The 17890-nt window shown below is 34.8% G+C and overlaps 1 protein-coding gene across 1 annotated transcript in view; it reads left to right on the top strand.

Annotated features, from left to right (window-relative positions):
- Positions 1 to 17629, top strand: part of NEK10 (NIMA related kinase 10) — a 77452-nt gene extending 59823 nt beyond the window's left edge. Inside the window, exons 31-36 of the mRNA XM_042817162.1 lie at positions 2841 to 2941; positions 5507 to 5617; positions 7352 to 7460; positions 8889 to 8941; positions 9025 to 9080; positions 17439 to 17629. Of these exons, the coding sequence (XP_042673096.1) occupies positions 2841 to 2941; positions 5507 to 5617; positions 7352 to 7460; positions 8889 to 8941; positions 9025 to 9080; positions 17439 to 17490 (482 nt within the window). The 3' untranslated portion in view covers positions 17491 to 17629. The remainder of the gene's footprint in view (positions 1 to 2840; positions 2942 to 5506; positions 5618 to 7351; positions 7461 to 8888; positions 8942 to 9024; positions 9081 to 17438) is intronic.
- The last annotated feature ends 261 nt before the right edge of the window (positions 17630 to 17890 follow it).

A 17890-nucleotide genomic window follows, 5' to 3' on the forward strand; every position in this document is an offset into this window, starting at 1 on the left:
AAGATCAGAGACAAGGTGGCTGTCCTGTAGTCTTCCATTTGTAGTTCTTTGCAATCAGAAAAAATATGATATTATCTAATATGAGGGTTTTAAAAGGATAGAAAAGCAGAGACATTCCAGATGAAAATATGTTGTCTGAAAAATTGTTATGGAAATTTTAAGTAAATTTTAATGCTACATTAGTGTGACTTCATTTTAATGTTTGTTAACCTAGCTCTGCTTCTTCTAAATGCAATTGGAATTTTTTTTTAATGAAGGGAAAATTTATTAGAACTTTTGTAAATTATCCTGTATTTATCCATCAACACTGATGAAACAAATTTTGCAATTATGATACTTTTCTTTCATACTGAGAAGCTTCAGATACTGTAAGTTGGTAAGCTCTGACTTTGTAGTACTCGATATTCTCTGAATTAAATTGTAGTTGAAATAAAATTATTTTGAGTAGCTGGAATATTGATCTTTATGAAAACAGTACTGCATGTGCATGCTAACTTCTATTTCACAGCTTTTTGATGCAGAAGTTGCATTAGGAATTTTCACTGCAGAGTACAAATCAAAATTTGTCCTCCACTTTTAGCACTTTTCAGTACTGTTTACTGATGAGTGCTATTATAATAACAACACACACTTCAAACCAACTATCCCACCATAATCCATCAGAGCTATAATGATCTAGAGACAAACACATTAGCTTTTGGTAATGATTTTAGTCCTGTAGGTAATTTAAGCAGTTTTGATATCTTTTGTCAGTAATGTTTTCTTCTTGAGTAAAACAACACAACTTACATAAGGTCTAACCTGTTGCCTTTGCTTCTGGATCTAGATATATTTTAAATAAAATCTACTTTCTTGTTAAATGAAAGTTCAAATAAATATATTGATTTATTGAAATTCTCCAATGTACTTTAAGTTTTGTTATTGTCATGCTCTTAGAAGCATTGATTAAGTTGTGATCAGCCTATTCATAAGCACTTTTTTTCATTGCCCAAATAATGCTGTTCTTTATTTAAAAACAACAAAACAACTACTGTAGAGTAGCCCAAAATAAATGACTTTATGGAAACTCCTGAATTTCTTGAATTTCTTAGCTAAACTGAGGACTCTACCTGACTTTGAAACACATAGACATTTTAGGTGTTTTAGGTATAGAAATTGGTCCACTGAGACCACTAAGTCCAATTGTTGCTGGCATACTAGAAAAGGAACAAAGCTCTATCCACTGAAGATCAGAAAAATACATGTTCTGTTCTGTTCTGCTCAGCCATTTCCATTCTCATATTAAGCAGATTTCCCTAGGAAAAAAAAAAAAAAAAGCATCTTAGAGATGTAAAAGAAAGGGGACTGATTTATTTGATTTATTTGCTTTTTTTTTTTTTTTTTAAAAAAACACAAGCCAGTAGCAACAAAGAAGTCAAATACCACAAGATAGGAGCCAGTGAAAAAGGTAATGTGTTGAGGAAATAAGTTTTTATCGGTGTCCTAACAAGAACAGAAGATTCCAAGACTGTAATGACAAGACCATGCTATTGCTGTGAGAACTTAATCTATTATTGGTAAAACAGTTGGCAGATTGCTGAAAATGAGATGAATAGAGCTAAAGAAAAAATTGTTCTATTTGTGGCATGTCATGTATTAGATTGTTACAACATAGCTCTCACCATTACCTAGCTGAAAAACGAAGCTAAATTCTTTAAGTAGCTCAAGGGAAATGCTCTCTTTCTCTTTTTGGTGGTTAGGAAGGGACCAGAAAAAATGCAGAACTGTAATGCCTCTCTCAGCCTATCTGCCAAAAGGCGTTGCAACAAAAAATCTGACAATAGAAATGATGTCCCTGTCTTCTTGATCATACCAGAAGTGCCTCTTTGTCATGGAGAATTATATTGTCCATACTTCTTTAGTTTGTGGCAGGCTTCGACTCAGATCTGGTTAGTCCCTAAAAACTTGAAACCTGAGAATGTCTTCCTTCTGACTCTTTTTAGAGGAGTCAATGGAAAAAGAAATTCAACAGGAAGAAATGGTAGTAGTTCAGTGATGGACTAATTAATTTTAGTATTTCTCCCTCTCAGTGGAATTTTCATTCTTGTTACCATATCCTTTTAAAAAAGCCAGCAATCTCCGTCGGTATATTCTTATTTCTTCTTTTGGTAGGGTTATCTCTCATGGGGAGGAATTTCTGAGAAAGAAAAGAAAGTGCTAACTTTCTGATGCAATACAGAGAAGACACAGAAAATTCATAGCTTCTTGCAAATTTTCTACATCTTTCTGTCAAAACAAGCTACTGCTAGGCACTGGAAACAAGAAGTAGCTGTGATAAAACAAAACACAACACTACAAGGCAATTTGAAAATAGATTTTAATATTCTCCAAGTTAGATATAAGATATAATTGAATTCTTAGTGGTAAAAGGGGAATTAATTTCATGACATCAAAGTACTTTTTTTTTGGAAAAAAAGTGTTTTATTCCGTAGAGAAAGATAATTTTGTTAAAATAATTTATGTTTATAGTATCTTTAGATTCCCTTATGAATAAATATAGAAAAACTTTTATCATTAGAGAGGTATGTTAATATATATATAGTTTTTTTTTTAGATAAAGTAAATTTTAGTGTAATGAATCAGAGGTAGGGATTTCCTTTGAAACCCATTGTTAATTCCATTATCTAAACTTTTAAGTTTTCAGATTACTCTTTTTTGTTCTTGTTGTTCCTAACGCCACTAGCAAAACAGGTCATGCATAAAAACTCAATATTTAAATTTGCAGGTTTTAAACAGTGCTCACTATTAATATGTAAAGGCAGTAAAATGAGCTGTCCTGATTTTAGTGTTGTCATCTACAGCATCGGCAGGAATTGCTGTATCACAAAGGAAAGTGCGTCAGATCAGTGACCCTGTTCAGCAGATTCTTATTCAGCTGCACAAAATTATCTTCATCACTCAAGTATGCATTACTGTTGCTTCTGACATTCTATCCATTTCAGTTATTTGCTGTTGTCAAAGTGCTGCTAATTTAGTTGCTGTTCGTTAAAAACAACAGAACTTGACATTTTTGCAGATGGCAGGATGTTTTAAAAATACATCATTTAAATGAAGACTAACCTCAAATATTAGTGTGTGGAGGATGGCAATAATTGAGTCATGAAAAAAATTCATTGGTTCCCCTCAGAAAAACGGATTGTACGGTGATTTATTTTTATAACATTCTGTCATGTCAGCAATATGAACATTTCAGGTGACAATACTGCACACTGACATGAAGAGTACATAAAATTCTTTCCTTTACAGTCGTATTTTCTAAATAATAATTTCTATTATCAATATGTGGTAATAATTTCTTAAGAAATATTACACTAGATTTACTATCCTAAATATTGAATTTTAAATATTTTAATATGTCAGTATGTATTTTTTCAAGTTTCAGACTTATTTTAAAATTGTTTGAATGTTTAATAATGAAAGAATGTTAAAGTTATTTCATGCTGATTCCGAAACAAAAATGGAGCTGGTATAAATCTGCATTGAGCTCTCAGTTAAAAATGTGATAGAAGATTTTTGTTTGCCAGAAAGATGATTGTCATTCAGTTACTTGCAAAATATGCTGTTCATAAATAAACATCTTCTGACTTTGTAAAATGAATGGTTTGTATTTGGAAGTGATGTTTATCACCTCAGGGCATTTCAGATTGCTGAGCCGAACTTGTTTAAAACATAATAGCATAACTGAAATTAGATGCATTGGACATGTCTTGAGTGTTTTCTTCAAACTGTCAGATCTATTGAAAGAGATAACAGGAAATAAATTATTATAACAAAGAAAAAATGGTAATTTAAAATAACTGGATTTGGCATAAGTTATTGCAACAGTAAGCCCATTTCCTGCTAACTGAAATGAGGCAGTTCAGACTTTATGTGCTATATTGTTGTATTACTATATTACTTGTTTGTGCCAGATGCATATTAATGAACTTACCCTCTATCGTGAAGAAGATTTTCTCTAGTGTCCTACTCGTCAATGCCAGTTCTTGTAACTGAGAACTAAGAGTAACTCAAAGGCTCTCTATCTAGATTGGCCACTGAGGCAGTGGTAGCACCTTTCAGTGACAGTTGGTCTCAGAGTTAGAAGGTAGGGGTACCAGGATCCAAATCTCTACTTGTTCCTTTGTGCAATGGCTTTTTGAATGCTTAGATTCTTGCAGATATAAGGTGGAATATTTTTTATAATACATAGTTGTTTCTACAACTCCCAATTACATATTTGAGCTGACAATTTGAAACTGAACTTTACAAGGCAGAGTTCTTTGCTGTTAGTTCTTGGCAATCAAAGCAGCCTTCCCAGTCCAGTTTCCATGGGAACAAGAGCCAGACTGATCTGTTGGAAAATAATTTAAGAGAAAGCTTTTAAAAAAGCACAATGTAAATCGTCAGCCTTTTAAATTTTTTTAACTGATCTGGTTTCCTTAAAACAAAAGCTGAAATTGAACAGTACTGCATAGAGCACTGCTGATTTTTTCATGCAGTGAACTAGTCCTTTACCACTGTTGCCTCAGAATGTCCCAGCATTGCCATGGTACATTAACTGCACATGGTTTATTGCAGTGGTATGTAGTCTATAGAGAATCTTGCAGCCATTTCTTTTGCATCATGTTCTTCCCCTCGTATATAGGCCTGAAAAGACAGTAATATTTATCTGCAACAGAAAACTGTATGCAGCCAGCTGTCTGATGAAGTTTTAGAATTTAAACTCAGTCCGTGGTTTGCCAGAGGAAATTAGGAGTGGCTCCTGTGAGGCCAATGTAACATTCCAAATTTATAACTATCTAAGAACAGTAGTTTGTTTCAGAAGCAAAACAGTCTTTCTTTGTAATTTACGCTGTGACAGCGCTTTGAATGTGAATCAAGGGCAAAAGCTTTCTTATGTAATTAAATAACTTGCTGAATTCGATGTAGTTGCACTATGTGAATTTACATCAGTGATAGTGATTATAAAGTGTATACTAAATGACAGAAAATTATTGTTTTACAAACACTGTCTGAAGATAAACTATGGAGAAACAGGAGATTTTCTCCAAAGACTAGCGCATAGCATGGAATGGTGATCAAGTGGATTGGTGACAGATGTGACTATCAATATGACTGCAGTGACCAACAGCTGAAGCTATTGAAGCTCCAGCATTACTGTTGGAGCATAAAAATGATTTTGAAATCTCAAAGATCAAGGAAGCAAATCTGGCATTAATTATACTACGCTTAATATAATGGCTCTTACCTTTGAGTCCAGAAGGACTAAGTTGTATAATCTGCCAAGCCTAACAGAATCAACGATCTAAGGAGAATTATTTTAATATATATTTAAATCAGGTTTTGTACTGTTGCCTATTACCAGGCTATTAAGCATTAATGTTTCTTCTTGCACTGTAGCTACTTTCTCAGTAATGGTACTGCTGATTAGCAGTTTATGGGAAGTGTAATTGGGTGGTGAAAACATCTGTTTCTCTGTGTTATGTAGCTTCCTCCAGCTTTGCAGTGCAACTTGAAAAGGAGAGTCATTGAGAGATTCAAGAAGTCCCTCTTCAGTCAGCAGAGCAATCCTTGTAATCTGAAATCAGAAATGAAAAAGGTGCAGTATACTAATTACTATTTGTTGTCTCTTCTTCTATTTGAATTAAGCTATCAATATTAATATCACAAGAATATGAGTGTAATAACTGCATTTTTTCAAAGGAAATTTAGCATATCCTTTATTGGGAAAACATGGAGCTCTCTTAAGTAAGCAGTTGCTACATAATGATTTCAAGTTTATCTCTGATCAGTAGAACACATATTGTAAATGATAGGCCCTGCAAAACAAAATTTATCTCATCAGAGTTCAGAAAGGGAAAAGGAAGAAAAAGTAAACTTTTTAATGGCAAAAGCTGAAACATATTTTGTAAGCTTTTAGTTTTTGTAAGCTCTTCTTCATTTATAATTAGATCGCTACTATTATTGATATTTTGGCATGACTTCCCTCTCAAACTATGAATTTTGAGAAAGCTCATAAATCATCCATTGTGTCCAAAATATAGAATGTCCTACTGTGGTATAGCGTGTCAGCATGAGTGTAGTACCATCAGTTTAAAAATGCTACAGATTTGCAAGAATCGCGTGACTGAAGAACCATGCCTTCATGTTTTGCAGTAGCACTGGAAAAAGCTGGAAAAGAGCTAATGACTGACATCAGAATTTCTAAATGTTCTTTTTAATCTCTAAAGAAGACACAGTCAGGAGAGGTTTCAAAAGCCGCATTCTCAGCTTCTGTGTTTTGTGGGAGATGGAAGCTGTTTCATTTTTGAATTGATGACAAATCAGTTGTTAATTAGTGTATAGAGAATTTGATGACAAGGACAATTGCTTAACATCCTTTTCAGATATGAGACATAATACAGCCCATCTAACCCGGTCTGGTTGTCACCTATCCACAATGGATTGTGCAATCTTCTGAGTCACTGTTTGCTATGGATGGACTGACTCTCACCCCAAGATAATTAAAGATGCTTCTTTGAGCTATCAGTTTCAGGGATGTTTGCTGTTCTGTAAATCAACCTGCATTTACATTAATTGATTCTTATGTTTTAACCTTAACACTGAGTCTAACAAAATGTTTTCTATTAATTCGTTACTGAGTGGGTGTTGCCAGGAAAGGGTGCCCAAAAGGATGATATGTAAAGGAAATGTTTATTATAACATTTAATCTAATTTTCAATGTTACAAATTCTCTCAGCTGTAAAGATTTTAACTTCAAAACTACTGTACTTATAACTGAGGAAAATGGAAGAAATGAAGTATTTATAAAGTGAATGGTAGTAAATTGAAGGTGTTAGAAATACTGGATGTAATTCTGAGCATTTCTATCTCAAAGAAAATAGAAAACAGCAAAAAGAGAATGATAGGGAATTGATAAGCGTGAGGAAGTGGCACGTATTTTGAGTCAGTAAGAGCAAATAAGTATTTATATATAAGCACATTTTGAGAATTTTACCATAATCACTACTACAGCTATGTTGGATAACAGTAATACAGTTTGGAGGCGACTCAGTGCTTTATGCAACGTGCAGGTTGGGAGCTTGCAGTGTTCACTGGATGACTCTGGAGAGAAGAAGGTAGAACATTTGTACTTGTGTTCACTACTGTTTCATTAAGCTAAAATGTGTTGAAATCTTTTTTGACTTCTGGTTGTGTAGGAAACAGAAAAAGGCAGACTGCCAATCAGAGATTTATGTAGGGAAAGCTGGACTGTTTTACAGAAGTCTCAGGAAGAGTGGAGATTTTAGGTGTCCTTTGCTTTTATCTTTTATTTCTTTTTCCTTTCCCCCAGCTGCTCCAAGGTTCTCCTGAATTGATTGATACCAACTTTTTTACAGCAGATTGGCATATGGTACTTCTCTCATCTTCTTGCAACACGTTAGTTCCAGAAGATAGAAAAGGTAAAGAAACACAACCTCTATAGTGGCATGTATTTTTCTAATAAAAGATATGGTTCAGAAATTTTAGGGATGGAATGCCTCCCCTGAGAGGACAGGCTGAGAGCTGAGGCTGTTCAGTCTGGAGAAGAGACGGCTTTGGGAGGACCCAATAGTGGCCTCTTAGTATCTAAAGGGGGTCTCTGAGAAAGAAGGAGACAGACTCTTTAGCAGGATCTGTTGTGACAGAACAAGGGGAAATGGTTTCAAACTTAAAGATGGGAGATTTAGATTGGACATAAGGAAGAAGTTTTTTGCAGTAAGGATGGTAAGACACTGGAACAGGTTGCCCAGAGAGGTGGTGGAAGCCCCATTGCTTGGAGATATTCAAAGTCAGGCTGGATGGGGCTCTGAGCAGCCTGAGCAACCTGATGTAGCTGTAGGTGTCTCTGTTCATTGCAGGGGAGTTGTATTAAATGACATTTAAGGGTCCCTTCCATCTCAAACAATTCTATGATTCCATATTACTATATTACTATATCTACACAGTGTAAAGCGTATACATGTATTTTAGAAAATAAATAGAATCAAATGTAATTTGGACTAGAAATACTCAGTGACAAATTATGAACTCCATTTTTAGTCAAAACTACTATAACTGGAAGCAACTATGTTGAGGAACCACAATCTCTAGTTCAGAGACATGTTCTGTCATATACCTCAACAGTGCAAAGAATGTATTGAAGGAACCTAAGAGAAATGTGCAGCTGCATTTCATCATTTGTGCCATTTCCATTCTTCTAAATGCAGAAAAACATATAGCTATGAATGCACTAGAGGACACAGTAAAGTTAAAAACTATAATTCCAGAAAGAATGGTGAGAAACCTTGGTTTTGCTGGCCTTTGTCTTGAAACTGGTAATTTCTAGGCTTAATGCAAAAAATAAGAATAATACTAGGTGTCGAGGGTGACATTTGGATAAGAAATGAACACCTAACATTAACTTAAAATGTAAAGTTTGTTTTTTTTCCCAGAGACAACTATACAAATTGATGAGACATTCAATGTTGGTAATTTTTAAATCTCCTAATCTGTAAATAATACTTTCATCAGAATTTACTGCTGACTATGTGCCCTTCTCACTTTAAACTGTAAGTGGAAAAGAATGTTATGTTGCTGTGTTCTTTTGTATTAAACAGTTAAAAGAAATCACTATTTTTCATCAATTGAGACTCTTTTATAATGTGGAAATATCTTGCGACTCAAATGTCCACATCATGCCATGGAATCCCTCCTGCTTTTGCAAGGAGTCATTACAGTCAGTGAAATAAACTGCTGATAACCAAAATTAACAAACATCCTGTGTCATTCTAAATTATGAAGAATTGCTAAGAAACTGATAAAATAACATAAACCCCAGGAGTATAACATTACTTGCCTCTTACTTTAAGGTATTGCTGGCACTTCTGAAATAGCAGAAGGGATGACATATGAGCAGTTACAGGTAAGCTTTATATGTATGTACTAATGTATTTTATGGCTTATAATTAAGGTAATTTATTGAAATGAATTTCTTTTAACTTGCAGACCTTAATTGAGGAGGTTCTAGAGGAAAGTGGTTATTACAATTTCTCTCCGAACAGGTGAGTTTGAATATTCAAATTAAAAAATATTTAATTATGATGTGTTACACATAAATGTATCATCTGCCTGTTTAAATGACTGTCATTTCAACTGAAGCTTAGTGTGATACATCATAATAATACTTGGATGCACAGATAGGAAGAATTGGTATAGGTGTAATTAATCTAAGCTCTTTTAGCTGCATCGGTTTTCTTCACTCAGGCAATAGAGTGCTACAAGCTTGACAGCAGTCTCATCAAATTCTTCCTATTAAAGCCATAGATGAAGAAAAGTTTCATTTTAGGAGATGTATGTTTAGTAGGGGTATATTCTAACATTATGGGGTTAAAAGGATGAAGTTGGCCTGCTTATTAAACATGGAAAGCAGAAAAACTGATTGCTAGCGCAGAAGTGTAGAGGATGGAAAAAAACTGAGGTATTTGAAACAAGGCATAGTAAGTCTTTGCTGCAAGAACCCTTTGAGGAACACAAGAATAGAGAGTGTTTGAAAAATTTCCATGCTGTCCATAAGCTAAGCATTTCTTATTCTCTTACCTGCTAGCCTGCATTCTTTAGTAGAAAACAGTGCTTCCACCAAGTCTGTTCCTTGTGTTTTCAGTAATGAACATGCCCACAGTATTGCAGTTAGTCTTTTTGTTAGTTTGTTTTAAATAATAATTAAAAAATTACCCCAGATCCAAAGGTATTTCAAGAATCTGTAGGTCCTGATGCTTCAGTGATATTTTTCAGTTCTTTGTTACCTCTGCTATTTTTTTTCAATGTGAAACTATTTATAGACTCCAGCTTAAGAAGTTTCAGATGTTACTCTAAGTATTTCTATAGCCTACTCACTATATTGGAATTCCAGCTTACAAATGTCTTGCAGCTGCAGCTGTAAGTACTGCAAAATCGTGATTCAGAACTCCCTAAATAAAATAATAATTTGGTCTTTAAACTCCCAGAGTACACTTGCATTGCAAAATCACTTTTGCAACCATGATGTGTAATGAATTTGTTTCTTAATGTTCTCAGATATTGAACATTTTTGTTCCAATCAGATGCTTCCAATATTTGGGGCATTAGAAAAAATATTGAATATTATATGATCAATGAAAAAATGATGGAAAAGCAGGTCACTTTTAACATTGAGATCCAGCAGGACTTAATGTAAATGTAGAAATGTGTTGAACAGGCATTTAAGTTACAGGCTGGCAGAAAGGATATTATTGCAATTTGCTGTAACAGAAGCAGGTGTGTACTGAATATGGACATGAGTATTTACACAAACTTCTATAAAAATAAGATACCTATTAATGGAAAGGTAAAGGACAGTTAAAGTTTACAGGAAAACATTCTAGTACTTTCCACCTGTAATACAGGAGTGCCACATGAAAGTAACAGCAACATGGTAATTAACATTGTTTTTTTTTTTTCTGGTGACAGAATTTATTCAGGACTGCTTATTTTTTTGCTATGTTGCAATTCTCCACAGAGTAGCTGTTCTTTAGAATCGTAAGACATATTTGTGCATTTTTTGAAGTTTTGTTTTAGAGGAAACATATGAGAACATTCTTTATTGCCACTCAGGTTAGCAGCGTAGTGTAGGTTCTTTTCCTTATGTGATGTTTATCCTACAAGGGAAAAAGAGCAGGAAATATATTTCCACACATACACACTGGCTGGGGAAGAAGTCTGGTGTATGCTTAGCATCCTTCTTCACATTGTCTTTCCCCAAGTCATGCAACTTCTTCAGCAGTACTGATAACATGCTATCCACTCAGTGCTGATTTGTACTTTGTTCACAAAACCTGTAGCAAAGCCCAAACTGATTTTGGATTAACAGAAAGCAATGAAATGAAAGTTATTTAGAAATTTAGAAGTATTGTCTAATTTGATCTTTTTTTTTTCTTCTTTTTTTTTTTTTCTTGCTTACAGTTGTTAATATCTGTGTGTAAATGGAGTTGCATAGACTTTGACCTCCTCCACTGCACATGGGTCACTCTAGTGTGTTCTGGCTTTGGCTGGCAGATACACAATAACTACACTGCAACTCAATTGTTGATCTATCACCAGTAACAATACACTCTAGATTTTTCACTATACTGTCAAATTCTATTATCTGCTGTGATGCATAATAACATTTAGTTCCCCTGTCACTGTTATTTCAGTCTTCTTTCATTTAATGTCCTGCTCCCAAATAAATTAGTATTTTTCCCTCTCTTTCAGAAATTTGGCACACCATGCTTTGCTTTGGCTGTCAAGAATATCTATCTTTTTTTCCAGAAGATTTATCATGTATTCTAAAATATGCTTCACTCCATGCCATTAAGAGCTTTCAGCACTTTTTTTTCATCTCATACTCTGTCCAAGTAACCAAGCAATCTAGTCTCAATAGCTGAGACTGAGTGCTGAAAGATTTATTTGGCAAGCTGTTGTGTGTCATCAGGATTTGCCTCAAATTCTCCAAAGAGAATCCAGCAAGACAAAATTTATCCTATAACATCTCTGGGGAGGTGTGGTGACTTTCCAGTACTTAAAGGGGACCTACAAGAAAGCTGGAGACTGACTTTTTACAAAGGCATGTAGTAATAAGACAAGTGGTAATGGTGGTAATGATTTTAAACTGGAAGAGAGTAGATATAGATTAGAAATAATGAAGAAATTTTTCACTTTGAGAGTGGAAGGCACTGGAGCAGGTTGCCCAGAGATGCCATAGGTGCCCCATCCCTGGTTCAAGGCCAGGTTGGATGGGGCTTTTGGCTTGTTGGTCTGCTGGCAAGAAGACTGGACTAGATGATCTTCAAGGCCTTTGCAACCCAAATCATTCTGTGATTCTATGATAAGGCTCAAGATTCCACAGAAGACACTTCAGAACACCACTGACTTCATTTGTAAAATTTTTAAGGCTTGTTTCCTCTTTTTAGGACCAATTTCTGTCATGATTGCTGGGCAATTTAATTTGACAGTGTTAGTGTTTCAAATCTACAAGAATTCTACTTTGGAACAAAAACTTCTACAGCTGCTGTGTATCAACATGCTTTTAGATTTTACTATAAGATTTAGAATAAATGGCTTTATGACATTCTGACTAATTCTAGGGGGAGATGTATAATATTTCTTTCCCACCATTGTTGCCCCTTGCTCTGATCCCAGAATTCACGGAGTATATGATGGAATACGAAATTTCACCTGGGGTCAGTGACATGAAGACTGTAGTAAGATTAATAAACTGTATAAAGAGTTAAAAATGATTCAGGCAACTTGATTGAGTGATGAAAAAAACATTAATTCTTTAGAAAATGAGGCAGGTTCATAAGAAAAATGTCATGCTTTTTTTTTTTTTCTCCCCAGTTTCATTATAATAGTAATTACTATGTCAATACCAGTCATTTCATGGGAATTAATGACCAGCTGAGGATAATGACCATCAGCTTTATCTTGAATAATCAACTTGTGCCCATTTATCAGTAATGTCCTAAAATTACTCAGCACTCCAATGATGTTTCTTGTACAGAAATTCCATAAACATGCATAAAAAAGGTTGCGTTTCAAAATTATTCTATTCACACCCTTTGTGCCATTCTTTCTTATTTTCTATCTTGATTTAATATTATACTGCACCTGGAGTAGGCTACTTCTTGTTTGCAAGTTCTTTTGTGACTATGAAAAGGAATACTAGTTTCAAACTTTCAGCATGTTTCAGCACATTAGAGTAGACATGTAATACCCAAATTGATGGGGAAATCTATTTTTAATCAATTGCAATTAATAACTTAATCCAAGCAGTAACTCAATTATATGAAAAAAGATTTGTTACAAATAAAAAAATAAAAATAGCAGTGGTCTGAGACAGTGGTTGGGTTCAACTGAGTGATATAGCTCATATGATATAGGAAGTCTACTTACGAGAAAAATGTTTCAGCATTAATTTTGTAAGACAAAAACAGCTGCAAAACAAATAAGAGTAGAAGAAAAATGCTTCCATAATTAGGTGCATGCATTAATATGTTGTCAGTTAAAATTTCATGCCTTTGTTCAGTGCAATCTTTGGCATTGTTATTGAGGTTTTAGAATTAGAAAAATAACCATTCATGTACTTAGAGCTATTTCATAAAGAAGAACGCTGTCAAATCTCCTTCTAATCATTGCTATACATTTTTAACTACTCAAAGAATAGCTCAAGGTATTCCTCACTGAAGGATAATGTAACTCAGGAATTCTGAATTTTGCTTGTTTGAAGCATCTTCATTTGTATTGCAGCTATGGTTCATAGGTGTTCATAGGCTGAAAATAAAAATGCATTACTGGCTCTTTTACTAGCTACAAATTCTCACTGTCTTCTATTTATTCTTCAACATTAATATATCTGTTTAATTGCGGCTCATCATTATTAGAGAATTCAAATTAGTATTTAGCTTAGTCAATATTTTTTAATGTTCTAGAACAGACCAAACTAGCCAGTAGATGAAAGTATATAGCTCCAGCACACCTGAAATCTAAAGTGATTTTTTTTATTTTGTGATATCTGGGAGACTTAACATCTTCTGCTACATTTTATTCCACTTTCAGTTAATGTTGCCTTACATTTTCTGTTGTTTTCTTCTTCTGAATGATTGTCCACGTTGATTCTTACTTACTATGTCTCATAAACCAAACGTAAGATTGTTTTACCAGTAATGTTTCTTAGAGTTGTACCAGCAATCTGTTGGCTTGCACTTCTCTCCAGTGTGGTAAAAAAGCAAAAGCTCAGTGGTCATTTTTATTTTGTTTTATTTTATTTTATTTTATTTTAAACATCTATATCTGTACAAGTCCTTGATGTAACCCCTTGTAGGTCTGCCTGGCACTGTAAGTATGCAGCCGTTCCCAAAGGCTACATCTTTTAAGCGAGCTATCCTTCCACTAAGAGGCAGTATTGGCCTACCTTTACCAAATCACAGATTCTACAAAAATTAGGAAAGGACGCAGCGTGAAAACATGGAATCATAATTCCATCCAACTCTTAGGATAAGGCGGTAATTAATTCTTGTCACACTGGTGAATAGAGAGTGTTCCAATGACAACAAAATATGTGGGCAAGCGATGAATTAAAGACACTTACTGGATGGAGTTCATCATTGCACATGGCAGTAGTCACACTGCATTTGCTAGACATAAACTTCTCATTGCTAGAGAAATTAATTTTATTGACTAATTACAGCTGAATCAGTATTGACTAGACTCAAAAGAGAAGATACAAGAGAAATGCCAATGATAATGGTCAGTGAAGCTTTAAAGACATATTGACTCATAAAGTGAAAAAAATATATACCTTAAATGCTAGGATATTAGCAGTTGCACATGTCAAAATCAGATGGCGAATCTGAAATAGTTACTGCTAACTGGATCTTTAAAGAATTTCACAAATGTTTCTATTGCTTCAAGAATGGGCAATTCCTAATGACACGGGAAGATTTTCATTCTTCTGATAATATCAAAATAAAAGACAGTTACCCACCTGGATAGTAAGTCAGCCCAAGATCTTTATTTCAGACCATTTTTTGGTGAACCAGAACCATGGGAGCTGTAACAGAAAGTATTTATGGTTCTAGTAGTTAGTCAGCATCAAGACTACTGGAGTTGGATAGTACCAGGTCTTCTGTGTATAAATAACTTACATTTAGAACCTGGTTGTAATTTATGAGATTGTGCTGGGTGGAACAGAGAAGTGAGCCAGGTATCCATCTGGTGTAAGTACCAAAATAGTAGATCCTATGGTATCAAAATAGATCCTATGATATCACTGTCATTGATACAGAACATCTCACTTCACTCAATATGTTGAAAATTCTCTTTAGTAATAAGGCAGGTAAGAAGGGGCATTTTAGTCCTTTCATTGAAAAAGCAAAGGAGTTGAGTCTCAGCTATTATAGAATTTTGGGTTGCTGTTATGTATTGGCTCATTGATACAGTTCAGTGATGAATTCACAAATCAAGTGGTCTCCAAACAGTGAAAATATCTGAAGTCCATCCTGTGTAGAAAAAGTTTATGAAGCTACCTGTCAGCCTTTGGACTGTGGGAATGACTGTTTTCAACGCTAGGCAGATGGCTCTGATCTCTTGCAGAGATCATATGCTCTGAGCTCTCAGACATACATATATGAGCTTATTGTTAGAAGCATCTGTCATCACAGACTTAATAAGGGCTTGCTCTTGCTTCTGCAGTGAAGCTTTCTATAGCTTAAGGAAAAAGATTTACCTTGGGACTTATTTATTTTTGTCCGTGAGATATCTGCTTGGCGGAATTCTTGTATAGAGCATAGATAAATCCTGCTCAGTAACATCAAATAAAAAGGCAGTTACTCACAGAGACTCAGAAAACTCATTGTAATCTGGAGTCATTCTTGTGCTAGAACTCTTATAAACTACACGCTTTGAGTAGAAGTGAAGGGGAATTATCCTTTGTTTTGTTTGAATATTTTTTGTTAAAAATATCTCACTGCTGTAGTGGAGAAAATGTTGTTGTTGTCTACAGTTAAGTAAAGAATGCTATAAAGTAGAAATGCTTTTCTCTGCAGTGGCAATCATAACTGTTGAAAATAACCAGAAGACACTTGGTGACTTAGTTCTGCAAACTGTTGAAAATGATTAACATTATATTCATCATATAACAACCAGTGAGTAGTTAAATACAGAGGGCTGTTCTGCACTCTTACAGGGTACAAAGCCATACCCTCTTTGTTTTTTGTCCATTTGTTTGATGATTTGGTCCAGCTGGGGCAGTTTAGCTGAGATGAATGGAATACTTTTCCATGTTGCAGCAAGATGCAAATGAAAGGAGTTTTAGCGACTGGCTTGTATTCTTAAGTGTGGGATGATCTGAAAGCTTTCTGACTGACAGAAGGCTTGACTGATCTCAGTGTTTAAAAATCACATTCATACAAAGATAAAACCTTTTTAACAGCATCAAGATATCTTTGGTGGGGGAAGACTGTTACACAAATCGTTGTTTTGATACAGCAGTGTAGTATACAACGAAAGCTGTTCTGGTATGTCAGTAGGGTTAGTAGCTGTTACAATGTTCCACTAAACACTGTAGTTGTGTCACTTGCCCTTGAAGACTGCCTTTTTTGCTAGTAGAATTTCCACTTACAGATAAGTGGGAGTCAGATCTTCATGATAATCCTTAAGATAATTCTGAGACCTCAGCAAAGTGTCAGCTCATTTTTAAATTCAATTTCAAACCTTCTACTTAAGACTAATCATCTGAAAATTATGGAAAAGGCTGTTTGTCTTTCTGGAATTTTCTACCTGTAAAAACACTGTGATCTCCTGAGTTTTCCATGTTTCCATGGAGTTTTATATCTATAGATATCTGTACTACTGAAGGAACTGAAAGACTTGAGCTTTAAAGCACTGGATGAAGGCATTAAAAATATGAAGCTTTGCCCCACACTTCTTGCTTTTGATAAAAATAATAAAAATAATCCAGTGTCATTTTCTTTATTAAGCTGTGAATTAGAGCAACGATTTTGAGTTTGGCCATGAACGTACCTCTTTTGTCAGGATTTCACCTGACATTTCCCATTCTCTTAGACATTTGAGCCAGTGTAACCAAGTGTAATTTTGAGAAAAAAATCACAGTATGTACATGCTGAACACTAGTTTTGACTGATCACAGAAATGCTATAAGATTGAGCCAAGACATCAGAACAGAGAGTCAACCTGATCATTAGGTAATATCTGAGCAAAGAAATGAGAAGTAGAAACTGCTGAGGTAAAGACTGGAAAATGAGAAGCAGATAAATCCAGTACAGAGTCAAGAAAAGCAGGAGACAAAATGTAGGAATCCTGGAAGAGATACTGCTATGTGGAAGGAAAAATCAGTGACTGGTACTGACCAGGTGAAGAGAATGGTTTGCAGCAAAGAAAGGTGGTTGGAATCATAGGCCTAGAAAAGAAACATGTAGGAAGGAAGGCAAGCTCAAATGGAGACGTTACATCAGCAGAATAAGTTAAAGTTGGCCCACAAGTGCAGTATGTTGTACTCAGGCCTCATTGATTAGCTGTGGGAGACCACTGCAGCATGCTACTTCAATTCTATTTGTGTGCAGTACAGACAAATCCATAAATTTTGAGTCAGAAGTATCATTAGGCAAACCAATTCCCTGTGTATAGTATAAGTGATAAAATTTTGTCCAGATTTCTGCAACAAATTCTGTTCTAAACTCTGAATTAAAACATTGATTTGGAAGACTTCTGAGATTTCCTGGCTTGTGCATTATAGTCACAGCATGATAGCTTTCTGCTGACAGGGCAAAGGTTGATCCCAGGCCAGGTGACTGAATAGCAAGGAATTTTTCCCACACATACTAACTACCAATATTTTTTTCCCCCAGGTATTTTTACTATCCAATAAAGAACTATCCAGCAAAAGAAGAGAACTCATAATTCTGATCAAAAGGTTCAGAACTGTTTCCAGTGAAGACAAACTGCCTGTATTTCAGCTGATGCTTCTGATTTCCGAAGAGCAGAGTTTTGCTCATCAAACATCAACCTGAAGAGATTTCAATGTTGAAAGTCTTCAAGAAACCTCATGATTTTTCAGGATTATACTTGCAACTTTAGCTTTGTTTACAGCATATGCACTTTACAAAGAACACTGGGAAAAATGCTTCCAGGTTTATACATTAGGAGAAAAGCACAAATCCCAGAAGTACATATCTCCTATTTTTACATACTTTTTAAAAATAGTTCTTGCATAGTTTCTGGAATACTAGTTCAAAGCCTGTAGCCTTATTCATGTCCATTATGTCTTCTATGGAAAGAAAAAAAGCTTTCTAATATCACC

Source organism: Centrocercus urophasianus, unplaced genomic scaffold (genome assembly GCF_019232065.1).
Source record: "Centrocercus urophasianus isolate 14NV4802_14NV808 unplaced genomic scaffold, USGS_Curo_1.0 seq_16, whole genome shotgun sequence".
Lineage (NCBI taxonomy): Eukaryota > Metazoa > Chordata > Aves > Galliformes > Phasianidae > Centrocercus > Centrocercus urophasianus.